We start from the raw sequence: 18,861 nt of genomic DNA, 5'->3' as shown, positions 1-18,861 counted from the left end.
CTTTCTCTATATCTGTATCTTCCTTACTGCCATCAAATCTGAAAAGAGCAGGTGACTGGGTTTTAGGTTACATATACACAACACTGGTGTGTGACTTGGAGAGAGAAGAAATTTCTATTTTGTATGGGATTCCTTAAGAGGCAGCATGTCTTCCTCAGTGAATCACAGTCACCTTTTTCAGTGCAATTCTTCAGTGCAAGTCCTTTCCTCGACATAGATTGCTCCGGAAATTCTGCAAACTCAGCTTCCCTAACACTAGGATTTGGACCGATTCCCTAAGAACAGTATTAATAGCCAGATTAACCTGATTTTTAAAAAAATGGCTTTGAGCCCCAAACCTATTATATTCCACATGTTTTGTCTTGTGATCTTTTTCTCTCTTTTTATCCTTAACAATTTTATCCTGATTTATGTATATTTTTGTTCATTGTACGAATTATGGAAGAAAGAAACTAAAATGTAAAATGAGAAAAAGCACCTTCAGTTTTAATCCAGGTTTGTTGTCATTGCCAAAATGAGAGCCTTTTTCTAAACAGTTCTGGGAAAAGAATTAATTCAAAATTTTTTATATAAAATGAGACCATTTTCCCCAGTCGGCCTAAATTTCACTGTTAATTCTTAAGCTTTTAGATCCTTAATCTTTGAAGAACAACGTATTTTCCATATTCTATAGGAAATGGTCGTGGTTATTTGGAAGATTGCACTGTAGCGTGATGGCGATGGGCAGGAGGGAGATGCACGTGCCTGTGCTGCTTTGGACATCAGAACTTCCCAACAAACACGCGTTTCCAAGACAGAACTGGAAGTGTTTTATGGGGATGCTGCCAACCTATAACTACAGACAAGCGTGAAATTTTAAGTAACCTCTAGCATCGCTACCAGATGAGTTCTGGCTTTCCTCCTGTCTAGCTTCCATCCTTACCGGAGTATTTTGTAGCTTACACAGACATATGACTGTGAGCGGGGGGGAACAATTCTTTACCAATCTTTGTAAAACCCCTCAAAGTGATCAAAATTCTCTGGATACTGCTTTCAAATCATGTGGTTTAAAATAGTTACACGTTATGTCACTGTCCCATGACCTTCCAGTTACATGTTAACTAAAGGTTGTTGGCACGTAGCGCGATCTTGTAGCCATTCCAGCGCGGTATTTGCCGATTTGAACTACAGACCTGTCTGTCTGAAATTGTGTGGCCTGTGAAGTAGTTTCAGACCTAACTCGGGCAGTGGCATCCTCCCTCAAAGAGAACAGCATTCGCATGTCAGTCCCAGTTACAGCGAGGCTTTCCAGTTTACGACTAACTGGAGTGTTTCCTCCTAGAGATACAGGTAAAGGGAGGTTTAGTGGATGAAAAAAAACCCTTCATTGCCAGAGTTTGTTTGCAGAGCAGCACTTGCTTCTGCTGAAATATCATACGTACGAGCGGTCGCTGCTTTAAGCACACACTATAGATAGGCTGCATGGAAAAGCCACGTTCTTTCTTGCAGGATAACACTGACAGCAGTACTCGCTCATTCACCAGCACTGAATCTCTCTGTTCTTCTGCACTTTTGCCATGGAGTATATAGAGGATGGAGGATTGTGATGAATTTACAGTTGCTGTTAATTCTTGTAAAAATGTATTTATGTAAATTCAGGCAGATTTGGTTTGGCCTGTCTCAAAAAATTAACTGGAATGCAAAGAGGAAAAAGGTGCTCCTACAAATGTGTTGTTTTTCAGGAAACACATCGCTAATTCATGTCTGGCTGTATTTGTCTACAGTCAGCTAGGGCTATTTAAAGGATTGCGGCTGTGAGAGGAATATCAAACTTACTCCCAACGGGTTATCGGCTAGAACCAGTTCTGCTCCTGTTCCCTTGCGCACAGGAATGAGGTAGGTGTTCAGGCTTTAACTGAAAATGAAAGTTAGGAAAGTCTGAGGGCATTGCAGTTCACTTTGATTATAATCAATTGATGAAATGGTGTCCTAAAAGATTTTTAGAAACACATTCCCTCTCTCCTTCATCCTAAACTTTTAAGATGTTGACATCTGATTGTGACCTGGCTAGGAAAAATTTTGAAGTATGAAGCACAAAAGCCTTTTTCATGAATGAAAAGAAAATTTGAAGAATCTGAATCTCTCTTCTTAATAATTCAACTGATTTCCAAGGCTGCACCCTGCCCTTAACGCAAGGTAAAGATCTCTTTGCTGTATAACGTTCCACTATTTATGGTCTTTAATTATTAGAGAAAAGATAAAAACTAAGTATTTCTCTGGCCAGGGAATCTTCTTTCCTGGAAACGTGGCAGAGCACTGGGGATCTGCCGGGAGTCCTCCTGCAGGAGTCCTTGCCCAGGCCCCTGGGACTTCACTGCCCAGTCTCGCCTTCCCCTCCAAAACATCGAGTGCCTTTTAGGCTCTTCTGTGAAAGTGGGAGGCGATGCTTTTTGCCACAGCAAATGGTGATTTTTACTGGCCTGGCGACGTCCCTTCTGGACGTTACCAATCCTTTCCCTGCCAGTGTGTTGATGCTGGGTGGTCTCAGAGATGCCGGGTGCCGTTTCTCATCTCGGTCTGACTTCCTCCTGCAGCCATTCCCTCCTGCCGCTAACGTTCGCTGCAGTGATAGAGAGAGGTGTATGTCTCCAGGGTAAAGCAGCAATGTATTCTTTTAGGTTATTTTCTTCCATTATCTACCACTGCATCTTGGCACCTCAATTTCAGCTGAACATAGAGGAAACGTTTTATTTCCCTTCTAACCAAGAGCTGTTTTTAATGAAGATGGCTTGTTCCCTTTCGAGTTAACCTACTAGCTGTATCACTATCACCAGTGTTTCCCAAAACTCTGACAAAGAGCAAAACTGAAGCCTGAAACATGAAAAGCTGCTGTTGCTATGCTCTCTGTCTCTTCCTGTTAGAAGAGAAACCCACTGGAAGTGATGCTGTGGTGAAGTCCCTGCTGGCTTGATTCACTGCACGCTGCCTCCGAGGTTGCTGCATGTGCTTCTTGTGGCCTGAAAAAAGGAATCCATCGGAATATGAAATAGATAGTTTCTAACCATGGTGCCAAAAAGAGGGAACTTGTTTATATTTGGATGCAAAGGAGCATTAAATAGCTGTGAATGCACTTAGATGTGATTTTACTTGCCTGTATGCTGCTGTAGCTATGGAAAGGGACCTTGGCATAAGTTTAACCATGAAGAGTCCAATTGCAGGTGTTCAAAGCAATGCTGTCTGATCAGAATCACCATAAGCTATTGATTAACATTGGATTTTTAATAATAATGTCCAGAAACTGTGGGTGAGCTTGCAGCGGAAGATCCTAAATGTTGATTGCGTCCCAAACTTCGTAATATTAGATGGGAATTGTGGCCTTGTGATGGCAGTTTCCTGAGTTTTCATGCGCTGTTCTGAGGATAATGCAAAAAAATAAAGAATAAAAAAATCTCAGCTACTTCTGATATAGGAAAAAGGCTTTAAAAGGTTTTAAACCAACAGCAAACTTACTGCAACGTAAACGTGTGATTGTTTCTAGCTCACAGTCAGCCCGTTGCTGGCGCAGAGATGTTCTTCCTGACCGCCCTTTATTTGGACGCTGTTATTTAGCCAGCGTTGCTGTACTGACGTCACGTGTGGCCCTGCACGTGCTTGGCTCCCGAGCACCGTCTGGTCCTGGGATGTGGGTTTCGATCCTACCTGGGTTGTTTTCTCCCTTCTGTTGAGCTGGAGATAGGTTTTCTCAGGGTAAAAAACCCAACCAAACAACAGAACAGAACGGAAGAGGAAGGGGGACTGAGCCAGATCCACGCTTCAAGGTTCAGTCACATCTTCAGGCTCTTCTGTACAAAGGGGGTGAGGAAACCCTTTCCAAAGAGAGGAGAGCATCTTCTCCAGCTGCCAGGCCCCGGGATGCCATGGGTGGGGACCTGCATCTTCCTCCAGCCAGGGCGGAGCAAAGCCTGCTGTAGATTTGATCTATTTTTGTGTTACTGTGCTAATCCCGGTCCATGGTGTTATTTAGAGGCTTCCCTTGGTGTGGCTTTCTCCTCGCGCCCGCTTTTGCACTGCCAGATGTTCCCTTCTCTCACGTTACCCAGCGTGTCCTACAGCTCCCTTTTGCCGGAGACCTCTCTGCCCATCTCTGCTAGGGCTCGGTCACGCTTGCAGGGGAATTTCTAGAAACTGGTGGGACGTAAGGGGGAGCAGGAAATCTCTGAAGGGAGACCAAATCAAGAGCAGGGTATGGGTAAGAGGCACCTGGAGAAGGCGCTTGAGCTGCAAGGCATCAGGAGTTTGTTAGTGACTGCTAAACCACAGCCACCTACCTCAGGGTTTAGCTGCTTTGCTTCAATCTTGAAGACCCGGGCCCCAAAACCAGAGTATCGGTCAAAGTGGCAGACATCTTGCTCGCTCGTGCTTCACGGGTCGCTTGTGAGGTTCAGCACGCGGCTTTTGGAGTTTGTAGCTGCCCCGTCCAATACCGACGGCAGCTTTAATCAGTGAGAAACGCATTTGCTAGGACGCGGCAGGGTGGCACTGAGGAGGTGGTGTTCTCAGTGTGGCGCTTGGAAAGCTGCTTTCGGTGTCCTCAACCGGGGTGCGTGAACGTACACGCTTCAGGGAAATGGCAACGTGCACGGTGTGCGAACAGCTTTGGCCTGGCACGTCCACTGGATGCAATTCCTCATTATCTAAGGCATTTGGCTACTTTGTTCCTTGGAGACAGTGCCTGGTCTCTTGTGGAAGCTTTAGCTCAAGGGTTTTTTTGTTTGTTTTGTTGTTTGTTTTTTCTATTTTTGGATTGTTGCACTTGCGATGTGACATAAAGGTCACTGTGGCTTTAAGGATACGTCTTTTTCCTCATGAAAAAAACGCAATTTAACACAGAGGGACAAATTTCCTTTTTTTAGACTGAACTGACTACTAATGGAGTTGAAACAGTTCTCAGTATTGAAAAAAAAGAAACAAAATGGATCCCAGCAACTACAAACGAGACCTGTATTTATAGCTATTTCTTTCCTAAAAATGGCTGGAAAAGTAAAACTGAGGCCATGGTTTCATGTTTCAGCATGAGCCGAACCAGCGCCTTTCCTGCCACCGCAGCAGCGTGGTCTGGTCCTTCTCTGGTCCTCCCTGCCCGTGTCCCCCGCCCGGGCTCTGGCCGTGCCGCCCCGACCCTGCGGTGAGCCGGGGCCATGTGCCGGAAGGGCGGAGAAGTCACCGCGACAGGGACTCCCTGGGGGCTGCAGGTCCCTGCGCGGCCCCGTGGGGCTGGACGGGGGGAGAGGACATGGGGAGCTGTGATTTTGGCTCGGGCGTGATGCGAAACCACGCGCTGGGATAGCGTTGTGCTTTCTGCAGTCGCAACGGGTTTCAAGGACGTCGTGAGCTCTCTTAAAATACACTGTGTGCCACAATCCCAGGTTTTCTACCTTTAAGAGAGACAAACATCCCCAAATTTTACCAGCTGTTCTTTGAAAACATATAAAGGAGAACAAGAAGTAGATACAGATCCTGCTACCATGTCACCAGCTCTTTACAAAGCGCAGTTCAAGATTTCTCTCTCCGCCTGGGCTGACTTTATTGTTACAAACCAGGATTTGCATGGGATTTGGTTGGGGAGCGCTGGTAGCACCACAGCGTGCGTCCTCATGAGCACAGCTTTTGGAAGCCGCGTGGGGAAGCCAGACGTGCAAGGAAGAAGGTGGTGCGAATGCAGACTACTGCATGATTGCACCACATCCGTGTGGATTAGTCAGAGAAATTAAAGATGAACGCAAAATTAATGGCTGTGTGAAACCTTCACTCCCCTCTGGCCGATGACAAAATTCTCATCGGCTCCACGGGGGCCTGAACCTCTCCCCGTTCTCATGCAGGTTTCTGTGCAGACAAGCGGCAGATCATTACAGAGCTTCCAGCTGGGATCATAATGTCATTTCCTCTGCTATTTGCTCGGATTCCTTTTTCATATCTTCCCATTCCCTCCTCAGCCTTGCTGAAGAAGTGTTCTGTGAATTCACAATTTACTTACCAGAGCTCTCTGGTGAAAAGGTTTCCCCGGGTTGCCGGAGAAATCCGTGCACCAAATACAGAGCTAGTGCCTACGGCAGGAATGGAGCAAAGCGTGAGCCTCCTTTTCGGGTCCGTGGATGCGATATGCAGTGTGCACACTTTGGCATGAGTCCTCACGCTGGCCCACCTCCAGGCCAAGAATTGCATCTCCCATCCTTAGGGGATGTGATGTATAAATCACTGCAGCTCGGCGATGCGGGGAACGTGCCACCAGCAATCCCTGGCCATGCTCCTCTTCAAAGCAGGCGGTGTCCGCTCTCCCCGCGCGCGTACAGCAAATACAGAGTGCGGGTGTATTGTCAGGGCCTCTGAGCCTGGCTTCTCGAGCCCGCTTTCTACGCACGGTCTGCCAATGGATGTGAAGATGGAAGGAAGAAGAAGAAATGTGGGGAGGCAGCGCAGTGCTGGCATGCTTTGAAAGCTGACTCCTTTGCTCCAGATGTTCTAAATCACATGTGGAGAAGTGTTTGCGGTCAGATGCTGCTTGAAACCGATTGTTGATAGTCTCCTGAGACGGCTCGTGACGAATTGTATAATAAAAATGTTAAAAATAGCATAGTTATTCCCTGGAAAAGCAAAGTTCCCACAATCCAATGAGCTGGGAAAATTGTTGAACTTTCTTTGGACACAACATGCTCCTTTTTTTTATGTGTTCTTCAACCTTCCATAGGTCTCTGGGCTTTTTTCTTATGACCCATCCTCCTCCTACCAGCTCCAAGCATCCATGTTTCCAGCCTCGCCAGCCCCAGCAGCAGCTGAACTGACCACTAGCCAGCTGAACTGACCACTAGCCAACAACGTGAAAAAGAGTCTCCCGCTCTTCTTGAACCTCATAGTTTGTTCCCCTCCGTCGCTGGTTGTTGTGCGTTTGTCTTGGTAGAACATTTTTTTTTAAACTGTGGGGAAAGCTAGCTCACAAGACATGTGGTGATAACACCAAGAGATCTTTACCACAATGGACCATCCTTGACAGCAGTGGTCCTCTACTGACCATGCCTAACCTACACCACCGATGATTTCTTTCCAACATTGTCTGCTTGCGGCTCTGCAAGGCGCAGTCCTGCCCTCCCTTCCCCAGTGCATGGGCAACCGGGTGTTGACCACCATGCAAGGGTTTGGTACTGTGTGTGTCCCTAGGCAGGAGGGTTGAGCCCAGCGAGCATCCCAGGACTCTCCTCCGCCCCAGTGCTCGGTGAGGTCAGGTCCCGCTTGAGAACTTCACAGTTTAATGAGTGGAAGTGGGGTTTTTGGTGGTGAGAGGAGAGGGTTTGCTATGGTCTGCTTATGCTGCAGTAACGAATTGCAAATCTGGTGGCAGAGGTGACAAAAACTTTGGGTAATGACAAGCTATGGAAATGTTCGGCGTGCCCAGAGTGAGATCGCGTGTGCCGGCGACAGCCCTTATCATTTGACAGATGCTAAATATGTACAAGTGAGCTGAGTCTGTCTCTACTGGAAAAATGTCCCCGTTACAAAAACTACCCTTCTGTGTGCTATTTTTTGTATTTCTCTGATACTGGAATTAGCTACAGATTCCATCCTATTCTGGCATGAATTGCAGCTCTGCAGCCAGGTATGCTTATTTAAAATTTTCTTGCCGATAAACTTAGGGGAAGATCTTGCAAACACGAGCTCAACTTAAGCAATGAATTGTGATGATCTTTTTGTGGGTGATGATTTCAACCGTAACTCAGTATAGCGATTTGTTTTATCTGACCATTCACTCTGGAGACTAGTGATATTTAAACTTTCAGTAGAGTGAATAATTGAAGTAGTCAGCATTTTAACGTATGCACTCAGGTAAAGTCCCAGTCCTACATGCCGAAGTCTCCTCTGACGCTTTTTGCTGGATGGGAAATTCCACGCACCCACCAACCCAGTTACCAGAACCTCTGTCACTTCCCCGCTGCCAGGCAGGTCCTCAGCTGATGCCCGTTTTTGTGTCCTCCCTGACTGCTGTGGGGCTGTGTGCCCGGGGAGTTTTGCTAGCGAAGCATCTGAGCTGCAGCTGTTCCTTGCCCATGTCAAAATCTGAGGCATGCAGCAAATTTAGGGGTAGAGTAAAACCAAAGAAATGGAGCAGGGTGCAATGAAGAACACAAATGTTTTAGAAGTGTTATAGATGAAATATGAAAAGGCTCCAGTTTCATAATGAAATGAAGTTTGTGCTGAGCTGTTGGTCTGAAGTTTAGATCCTGCATGATGTCTTGAGAATAACATTTGTAATAGATTTAATCTGCTGACAGACTGATGCTCCGTCCCAAAACCACCAGCACAGTTGTCTCCATGAATGTCTTCCTGCCAGGCGCTGCCTGAAATAGAATCTAACAACAGACAGAAAACCGAAGTTGCTTTTTCTGCCATGAGGATGAAATGAAATACGTGGTGATGTACATGAGCGACCGTCCTGCTTACCCAGGCTGGCTGCGCTCTGCCTCCCCGTCCCCAGCGAGCCGCCTGTGCCACCGCCGCTCTCCTGCCCGCTGCTGCGCTGCTTCCTCGGGCACGTCCTTCCTCATCCTCCCTTCTTGGACTCGAAGGTCTGCCCTCGCCTGTGCCCGGGCCACCCCTCTGCACGGAGGCTGCTTCCTTCGCCAGTAGCAGTTTCCTTCCACTCTGTTGTTTATGAGGACTTGCTTTTGATATTTCTTCCCCTGCTTATAAGAATACGTGTATTTATTTGAAGGCTGTGTGGATTTATTTGAAGGCTGCTGGTAGGTCCAACCCTCCCATGGGTCCTTCCTCCAGCAGTTCCCTGGATCCATCGGTAGTAAATAAACACAGCTCTCAGTATCAGCAAAGATAGTTGGCTGTGTAATGCAGAGAAAGCAAAATTGCTTTCCCCGAGATTTATTCATCAGTTACGGTTTGCCCTGGATGGTGCAGTTTGAACCATTTTCTGGACAGTGGAGAAATATGTCAAATAGAAAGAGAGGAAGCTATTGTTATAATAAATGACTGGGTGCATATGTGCATGCCTGTGTATTTTAGGGGTTCCATAACGGGTACCCCATTAACAAGCTAATGAACATGCAAATGAGGAGCCAAGTATTATCATCATATTTGAGACAATAATGCCTATTTTGGGGTTTTGCTTGTAATTAATGAGAATATTGTCTGGTTCGTTGGTGTCCCCTGGGCGAGGCTGGTTGTTCGCTGGGCTCTGCTAGGGGGACGCAGCAGCCAGCGTGCTGTGCAAATCTTGCCTCTCCTTTCTGCAAACTCCCTTTTGCCTCCACCCATCGAGCCCTACCTTGTACTTGTGGTGGAACTCCAACACCTCACCAGCCTTCAGGCTGGGGATGCCAACGTCTGAGTTAAAGCTAAAGCCGCGTCAGCTGTAGCAAATGCTCCAGCTGTATTTTTAATTAAGGTTTTAATGGGAATGGCGCATTTGTCCCTCTCTGGGGAACATACTGATACGACAGTGCTGTGCAGAGTACTATGAAAACAATGATGTTGCCAGTTACACTTCCAGTGAGTCAATACGGTACGTGGAGAATAAGCAAAGTGACCATATGGAGAAGTAGGGGTCTGTTGTTTCTTAAGGGCTTGTCTGGTGGTGCTCAGTTCCCTCAGCTACTATTTACTTTAAAACCATTTAGTAGGCTTTGAGCGCTCTCAGCATCTGGTGGGATCCAGCCCCTTTGTAAATACACTCCTACGAGGGTGCAAGGTGATCTGTGAACCTGTCAGCTACCATGCTGACTCTGCTGCTGCTGCTATGGACCTTGTCTCATTATTGGTGTTAAAGTGGTTTGCTAAGAGGCATTTAATTAGTTTCCTATTTGTTAGCAGGAATCACTCGCATTGTAAAGCACGCTGTGAGCCGTGCTGCCCAGAAATGCTTCTCTGATGCTAGGTAATACACGAGGCAAACAGATCACCATGGTGTCCTACGTCTGCTCTTTGTGAGGCCACCTACAGATTGCATGGTCCAGGAGCAGGTCCTCTCCTGTGGCCAAGGCGCGCCTCGCTCGTTTAAGAGGTGAGATCTTCTGAGGCAGGGCTGATCAATAGCAACATCTGTACACAGGACCTCTCCCAGTAGGGCTCCTGGGACATTTAGATGCTACCTGAATACAACGAACAGCTGTCAGCTGAGAGAAAGAAATAACACCACGTATGTCTTTCAAGGAATCTGTTGGTTGCTGCTGTGGCTGACAACAACGTGAGAAGGAAGGAAGGAGAACAGACGCCCCACCCCAGCTTGTGCAGCTCTTTAACTTCAAAGAGAAACACCTAACAGCCATGCTCACCCCTGTGCTCTGTCTCTTTAGGCGCTTACATTGTGTTGCCTCCTGTAAGAGAAGTCAGCAATAGCCAAAACGTAATGGCCAGATGCAGGCATCGCTTACTGTCCCACATTTTCATGGGTCTAGAAAATACAGCTATTTATTACTGTTGCAGTCAAAATCATTGAGAAGTCTGGGCATCTGTGAGAGAAAGAATAGCTGTCACCCCATAGCAGAATTCGGGGTTCGTAGGTCACAGGGTAACTCAGGCGGGAGAGGACCTCAGAGGTCTCCAGTCCGATGTCCTGCTCCAGGCAGGGTCAGCTCTGAGATCAGACCAGGCTGCTCAGGACTTTGGTCAGCCCTTGAAAACCTCCAAGGATGGAGATGGCACAGCCTCTCTGGGCAACCTGGCCTCACGTCACACCCCGTGGTGCGGGTGCCGCCTCGACTGTTGAAAAGGGGTGTTAAATGCAGTTAAGAAATGTGGATCCCTTATTCAGAGCATGGAAAAGAATCTCCAGCCATCTGCTTTTGTAGTATATTCCCCTTCATTCATTTATGAGCTAAAATGAGATTGATTTGGAAGCAGTTTTGGGAGAGGGAATTCAAATGTCTTTCCAGGCCATCAAATATTGTTGAATTTATTATCGTTTCAAGACAGAGTCATGATCTGACCAGAAGACTGGAGGCTAGGGAAGTTTTAAACTGTAATGTAAAATGAAATCCTCTTGGCTTGAGGTAAGCCACTTAGTCTGCTCACTGTAACACGGGGAGAATAATATTTACCACTTGGTGCTAATGCGAGGATTAATGTTTGCTAGGTGCTGTGAAAATGAAAATATTCTTCACAGAAAGCTTCTTGTCTGCGAGGAAAATTACGCACACAAAGAGCCTCTGGATCCTGTCCTTTCATGAGAATCTCATTAGCTTTTTTAAAATTATGCTTAATATAATCAAATGACTCGAGACAGGAAAATGTTTGCCTCCTTTCTCCCTCCCTATCTCTTCCAACAGACAAGTAAGTGTAAAGATCCGCAGAGCGATGGACTATGCAAAGAGAAGAAGAGGAGATCTTAAACTGGAGAAGGGTTAAGATGCACACAAGAGCATGGGAGACCCATAACTTGGTACAGCGTGAGGTTCAAAAAGAGAGAGGAGGATGCTAGGTAGCTGCATAAAAGGCTGCTAGCACTAAAGACTGCAATTATGGAAAGGTTAATGTATTCAAGCAGAGCGAGGTATATTTATTTGCTAAATTGCCTGTTGAATGCTTTGCCTTCCCAATGAGGCAGGGTCACTCAGGTACGTCTCTCACCCAACCTGCCCGTGCTGGCTCGGCCAAGGGTAACTGAAACAAGTCATTAGCTGCAGGCTGAGCAGCCCAGCTTTGCTGCAGGCAGAAATGTGCAGCCCGGAGAGAGCCAGCTCGGGAGTCAATGCGGGAATACACGAGGTGTTTGATGACCCAGCACTGTTTTCCCACAATTCATGAATATACTTATCTCCAGAGTTTTGTAACACGTAGACTTTTAAATAGCTGAGTCCTAAAGCTTATCAGACACATCAGCTATGACCTAAGATCTTGAAAGCAAATTTGGCTTAGCTGAAAGGGAGCTTTAATGTCAACATGCAGTGAATTATCTCCCGTCCTTTCATTTGCCTGAAATAAAGACTGTATTTCAGGCAAGGTGATGCTGAATTTGGACAAAGGAGCAGTGGGAGGAAAGCTATACTAAAAGTCTGGAAGACGTCTTTGAAATGATTAACGCTCTTCTCAGATGAAATGGCGTAAAATGGCTTCAAGATACTTAGAAAATATCTCGAGAAAATACTAAACAATTTATTCCACCGAGCATCCTTTTGAGAGTCCCTTTAACTGATTTCAAGACAGGGGTTTAAAAATCTGGAAGACAGATTTTGTGAGTGACCGCGGGCGACCGCGGGCATGACAACAGCCGACGACAGGGCTACGGAGGGCGTAATGCTCAGACCACATCGTAAGCCAAGAGGAGCTAGACGGTGGCGTACCGCAGAGCTGCCTTATGCAGCCTCTGAATGTTTCTCTTCTTGTCCTTGAAGAAGGATTAAATAAAGTATATTTATTGTATATCTTGCATGGTGATCAGCTCCCCCCTAGAAAGTTATTTATTCATTGCTGATATTAGGCAGGACCCTTCATTTCCAGATCGTGCCGCACCAGTACATTACAAACAGCCTGAGGAGGACAGAGTCACATTGCAGAACGACTCCGGTGGGACTGATCGGGATATCGATAACCCAGCGTAGCTGTTTATGCCTCCCGCAGGTGCTCGTTCAAAGTTCAAGGGCTCTCCCGTAAACGCAGGGCGCTGTGATTCACAGCCCGGATAGCGGGGCTCGTCCGCCAGCAGTCAGGGAAGGGGCACTTCCATCGACTGTGTACCTCCCGGGAAGGTTAAAAAGCATTTCTACCCTCCTGAGGAGGAAATAAGCCCAGGGAAGCGGCAGGCTTAGCACACACAGAGACCTCGGGAGTCCCTCTGGTGCGGAGCGAGGAGGGGAGGGATGCGTGTCCCCGGCCCCACTGCCCGGGCACGGCCGGGGAGCCTCCTCCCCAGCCTGCCCAACGCCTCTGGCTCTGCTCTCCTTCAAAACTGATTTTCCATTGGTGTAAGTTAGAAAAGAATTGGTTCAGAGCCTCTAATTGTGATTTTTATTTTTAATCTGCATAATTAGATTTGTAATGGACTATTTTTACAGTCTCAGGACTGCTCTGAGATCGTTAATGGTGGGCCCTGTGAGATTGCCATCTGTGCGGAGAAGGCGAGGGCTGCGGGGCAGCCTTACGAGCCTCCTGTGGCTCATTCAAATCACTTGCCACTTGAACCCCGGCTGCTTTCCCAAGCCACTCGAGGGGGTACAGCCTTGCAAAACATTAGTCATCTGTCCCAACTCATGTCCTCAACAGATGCAATTGTTTAGGAGAACGTGGTGCTGAGGGGAGATTAATAGAGTCTGGGGTTTAGAACAACTCATTTTATATTAGCTTTGTCTTTAATGAAAGAAAATTAAAAGAAAGCAAAAGGAGAAGCAATGCAGTAGCACCAGGTCTGGCACCAGGTTTCTGCTTCCCAGGTTGTGGGGAGGTACTCGGAGGTAAGCAAGGGCTGGAGGGAGGCAGGGGATGGAGATGAGAAGGTACCTGGATATCCTGGGGTATGGACCAGGGAGCTCTCCCAAAGGAAGGGGGTGGTTTTGGAGAGGGATGAGGCTGACAGGGTGGTTGGACAGTGAGTAGGAAAAGGAGAATTGAGTCTTGCTGAAAATCTCACTACCCTGAAATCCGCCTCCTCACTTCCCACATCCTTACAACTTCTCTCCCTCTTTTCCATCCCCAGCATCCTCCTGATCCTTCCCAAGCCTTTTCCCCAGCCATGGATGGCCCCAAGACACCCTTCCTTTCCCTTACTCTGTCTACTTTGGACTTTGCTGCTGCTATGAAGTTTTATTTTGCAGCTGCAAGGAGGAGAACAAAATAAATCTTCATCCTAGGTGTGGCAAAATTCACTGTACCCGCGTGCTGAAAAGCCTTGGGCTGGCTCTGCTGCCACATCTTGTTCTACTTAAACTGCTGCTTTTAATAGACCCAAAATGTTTGCTTTACCAAAGATGTTTCCTTCTCTTCCAGCAGAACCATGTGCGCTGGTTTGTTCATGTCAGACGTAGCCTGGCTGCAGGAGCTGCTGCCAGGGCTGCTCACGTGGCACCGGCAACACGAAGACCGGCGGACCACCCAACTGGAAATCTTCTGTTTGACTTCAGTTTCGGTGGAAGTGAGCTTGGAGATTGTTTAAAGGGGATTTGAAATGTCTCATGAAAGCACGTTTCAGATGCCAGCTCCTACCTTTAACTAACCCTTTGAAAACGGGACTTGCCACTAGGGATCTGTAGTAGATTTTGGGGGCTGCATTCAGAATAATTGGTAACTTTCTACGTGGAAGCTGGACAGCAGTTAGCAAAGCAGTTCTCCTTTATATCTTTGTCTCTTTCCCATTTCAGGTTCTCCATGGCCAGTGGCATTTCTTTCTCATCAAATACCTTTTGGCAGAGATTTCAAATGTTGGTAAGAATTAATACCTGAAAGATGTAGTGGAATGTAAGGTGTGGAGCTCAAGCCCACACCAAAACTTTTGGCTCAGTAATGCTGTCCAGTTGCCTGCAAAGATCCTGCTGTGAATTTGGGCTGTGAATATCACTGGGAGATCTAAACGGTGGTATACAAAACGTGACATTTTCTCTGTGGTAGTGATTTGCAGGACCACTACTTCTCCCCTCCCACCAGCTCCAATACAGTTTGGTGGCAAACGAGGTTGAGGACAAGCCAAGACCCGTGTGAGAACAGCTTTCCTCCTGCAATTCTGGGCAGTGCCCTGTGCCTACGGTAGCAGAGAGGGGTAGCTGCGTGGGAGTTTCGGTGTTCATTACATGTAGTAGGGAGCAGGCAACACCAAGGACCGCGCTGCTGCACGTTGCACCTCGCCACCCTGCCCTGGCCACGCTGGCTCAATGGGAGAGCCCCGACCTGCCTGACGGGGGCTGCAGGTCCCCCCTGCAGCCAGGCAGCCGCTGCTGTTGTAGGCAGCCCCACGCTCTGCTCTTACTGCTAGCTCAGCATGGTCATTGTGTCTTGAAACCCAACCCGCAGCAGGCTCACGTGTCTCCTTTGTGGAGGGATCAGATGACCTTCTGAGGGCACATGGTCTTGCCAGTGCTTGAAGTTCAATCAGCTCCACATACAGGCATCCCAGGGCTCAAAATTGTCAATAAACCACAGAAATGCTTTTCCGCTACAGCACTGATTGCACTAAAGTGTTACTGCTCTCCTGGGATCTCTGGGGAGGGCCTCCTCGTTCAAATGTCCCCCTCCAGCCAGCTGTTCTTGGCCACCTGCCCCACGCCGGGCTGGGAGGCCGGGCTAAACCGGAGCAGTTGGGCAATGAGGGCTTGGCAAGGGCTCTGGCAGCAGGGGCAGCCCCTCTGTGTACAGCACCCCTTTCTTCTGCCACTGGGGCATGCTGCGGATGCGGGTATCGTCAAAAGGCATGTAGCCAGTCACCATCACGTAGAGCATCACCCCCAGGCTCCACGTGTCGTACTTCTTGGCATTGTAGGGGATGCCCATCAGCACCTCCGGGGAAGCGTAGGCTGCTGACCTGCAGAACGTGGTGCTCAGGTACAGGTAGCTGTTGGCCTCCTTGCTAAAACCAAAGTCACTGAGTTTGGCCTGGTGGCCATCAGCGGTGAGCAGCACGTTCTCACACTTGAGATCCCGGTGCACCAAGTTGCGGTCGTGCAGGTAGCACACGGCCCCCGTGATCTGCGTAAAGATGTCCCGGGACTTGGGGACACAGGGCAACTTCTCCAGCTGCTGCACCAGCTCCACAGGTCAGTGCCTGCCACCTCCACCGTGATGTAGAGCTTCCCATTGCAGATCTCAATGAGCTCAAAGATGCGCACGATGTTGGGGTGCCGGATCTTGCGCGTGATGGAGAGCTCCTGGGGCAGACCCTTGTACGCAAAGGCTGGGGGTGCTCGTCGCCAGTCCACCACCTTGATGGCTAAGGGGCCCTTGTATTTGTTGGAGGTGGCCGCTTTCCCCTTGGAGAAGGTGCCCTCCCCTAATGTGTGACCCAGCCTGTAGCCCAGCTCACTCCTGCATCAGTTTTTGGCATGATGTGTGATCCCGATGGGCTTAATCAAAGCTGGTGTTTTGCTCCAGGATTTGAAAGCTTTAATATATGGTGCAGGGCAGCTGTTGATCTTTGCTGTCGATCCGTGGTCCCACGGGTGCCTCTGTGGGCTCCAGGGCTCACCCAGGTATCGTGATGGGGTGGAGCGTTGTGTGGCAGCGCCTTTGTGAGATGACATGGGTGGCTAGTGGGTCCCCTCTGCTCACGGGTGTCCCAGGCATGCCTACGCACACGCCGGGGGAGAACGCCCATGGGTGGATATTGTAGAGTTTTTACCTTTTCTGCCTCGTCACTTGAGTTTTCAAAAGAGGGCTCTTCAGATGATGGGAGTTTAAATGTCAGCCTTCTGGGATGAGGAACCCATTTGGGGACCTATACCAGTTTTCTGCAGGGTATTAGTTATATTAAAATCAAAACTGCACAGAGTGGCACAAAGGAGTGATTTCTACTGTTCCTAACTGCAAACCACCATGGCTGGCTGTAAATATTTACTTTTTAATGATGATGGAGCAGGGAGCTATTTTTCTAGGTAGGCTTTCTGACTTTGTGTGGTGTGGATGGGGAACTTTAAATGCATCTTTCAGAAGAAACAGCTTTTCAGTTTCTTGAACTTGGAATTGCTATCCCTGTATATTTATCAAAATGGTATTTTGGAGACGTACAGAGAAGAAGTGAGACCAGAGATCCTTCGGAGAGCTTCTGTAATTTAGATTTTAAATGCTTTTAGTCAGTTTTAGTTGCCATAAGGTGACAGTCGAATTAAGCACGGGGCAGGAGCAGAGGGCAGCTGGGCTGGGTCACTTCCACTCCAGAGCAAAGCGTCCCTCCCATTGCACACTGCGTCTCAGGCCAGCGTCGGCTCCTTCCTCCGAGTGCTGCGTCCTTGGCTCTCACAAACAGTTGTTTCTGATTTGTGCTGGTTTTTTTAAGCTGCTCAAGGATCCCGTCCTCCCTGTGGAGCCCACATTTCCTTTCCAGCTGTACAAAGGAGCCTAGGACCACAAAACGTCTGTCTTCCTAAATACCAACCCAAATGCTATTTTTAATTTTTGAATATATGTTTCATTCTGCAAATCGGTTCTAAAGAGGAATAAGACTCAACTGAAGACAAAAGAAAATCCTTCTCGTGAGTCCATCTTGTCAGCGTTCTGAAGTCACTTGAGGAAATTAAATTAATTAAAAACTGCAAACATAGGTTTATACGTGCTGCGGGCGAGCTTTGCCCTGACTCCTAAGGGCAAGTAATCGTCATGTCAAGTTTTATCTGGTGTGGAAGTTGCAGGTCAAAACCAAACCACTTTCCCACTTCAGATGCTATTTCTACAGGCAAGCTGAGTATGGGAATCCAGCGTGCTGTGGTTGAGCACAAGTCGCCAGGCACGTATCAGGCATGTATCACCAGGCACGCTGTGAAAAAGCCAGGCAAGCAGCACGTGCATTGCACGATGGAGGATTTGCTCCTGCGCAGGGGCTACGCTGCTGACCCCTGAGGAATGTCCTCAGTCTGTCCTCGTCTCCTCCGAAGAGAGCGGACGCCCCATTTGACGGCGACGACCTTGCCTGGGGCTGATGTCTGTAGGGAGGTCGAGAGGAGGGAACCCCGCACGCACGCACGCAGAGGTGCTGGACGTGACCCAGCCAACGCTCCCTTTCTGTTTGGGCCATCAAATAAATGCTCCCAGATTTCTTACTTCTGAAGCGGGTCAGAAAGAAGCCATTTCCAGGAGTTCCTGTTCATAAACTGCTGTTACTTAAACACAAAAAAATCCCGCCTAGCAATCAGTAGGCCAGATGCAGAAAGCCATTTTGCTGGATACACATCATTTCCTGGCACTTCTGTTTAGCCCGTGAGTCATAACCACAGTGACTTAGCAGGGGTCTGAGCCGGACTTTTCACAGGAGCTGGGAACTTTGAGGTGGCTAACATAACTGAACCAATATGGGCATTTTTACAAGGGAAAATGCTTAGACCAGGCGTCCCTTCCCCGCTTACTACCGGAGCACTTCTGGAAAATGCCATCGTCGCACGCTCTGACAGATAGAAAGGTGTGTGTATAGCTATCTATAGGGGTTTGGCTGATGCTCAGTATGTCTTTTAAAACAGGAACGGGAGTTCACGTTATAGACATGTTCCCAAAGCCTACAGGTAAAATCCTCATTTATGGGAAACCTCTCTGAAGCGCCCTGTAATAACATAACCAGAAGAGGTGTCGTCCAAACCGCGGTGGAAAAACCGAAGCGGCAGCTACGAACCACATTGAGATGGGAAGGAGTAGTGTTGTGGAGTCCCGCACTGCTGGTAGCTCTCCATCTGCGCGAGGGAGCTTGTCGCTTTTGGGAGGTTTTCAGCAAGCTTGGCTGAGGTGGACAGTGTCAGACTCGGAAATCATTCAGTAAGTTGTCCTCTAAGCCCGGAAAATGCACTGTGCAGTTAGATGCCGCAGGAGCATCCCGGCGGCCGAAGGTCTTGTGCAGTGCCTTGAAGGAGACAGGGAAGAAAGCTCTGGTGAAAACGGAGGAGCAGCTATCGTAGCAAACGCTCCCCCTCCTGTATGCTCCAGGCTAAACCCCTGAGAGCTGGGTTTGCTGCCAGGGCTGCAGACATCGTTACTGTGCATCTCCGTGCTCCGGACCCACGGCGCGCAGCATGGCCCGGGACTGCTGCAAAAAGCTCCAAAGAAAGACAGCAAGAGGCGTGAATGAGAGGTTTCGGTTTAGCGGGACGCTGTCAGGCAGAGGAGGAGGAAAGATATCTGAGCTCAGCTTTTTGTGCTGTGCTTAGATCTCAGAGAAACAGATTTTTGCCTCGTTAGCTGCTGGCTCAACATTTATTGGTATAA

The 18,861-nt window shown here is 48.2% G+C and overlaps 1 protein-coding gene across 1 annotated transcript; it reads right to left on the bottom strand.

Annotated features, from left to right (window-relative positions):
• Window positions 1–14,820: 14,820 nt before the first annotated feature.
• TSSK6 (testis specific serine kinase 6) lies at window positions 14,821–16,242 on the bottom strand. The gene is given in 4 exon segments (XM_072874973.1): window positions 14,821–15,293; window positions 15,295–15,713; window positions 15,716–15,984; window positions 16,145–16,242. Coding segments are annotated over 4 exon segments (897 nt in total). The 3' UTR covers window positions 14,821–15,182.
• Between the last annotated feature and the right edge of the window lie 2,619 nt (window positions 16,243–18,861).

This window comes from Ciconia boyciana, chromosome 10, assembly GCF_034638445.1.
Source record: "Ciconia boyciana chromosome 10, ASM3463844v1, whole genome shotgun sequence".
Taxonomy (NCBI): domain Eukaryota; kingdom Metazoa; phylum Chordata; class Aves; order Ciconiiformes; family Ciconiidae; genus Ciconia; species Ciconia boyciana.
The sequence above is the reverse complement of the archived record's forward strand: the minus strand, read 5'-3'. Positions and strand labels throughout refer to the sequence as shown.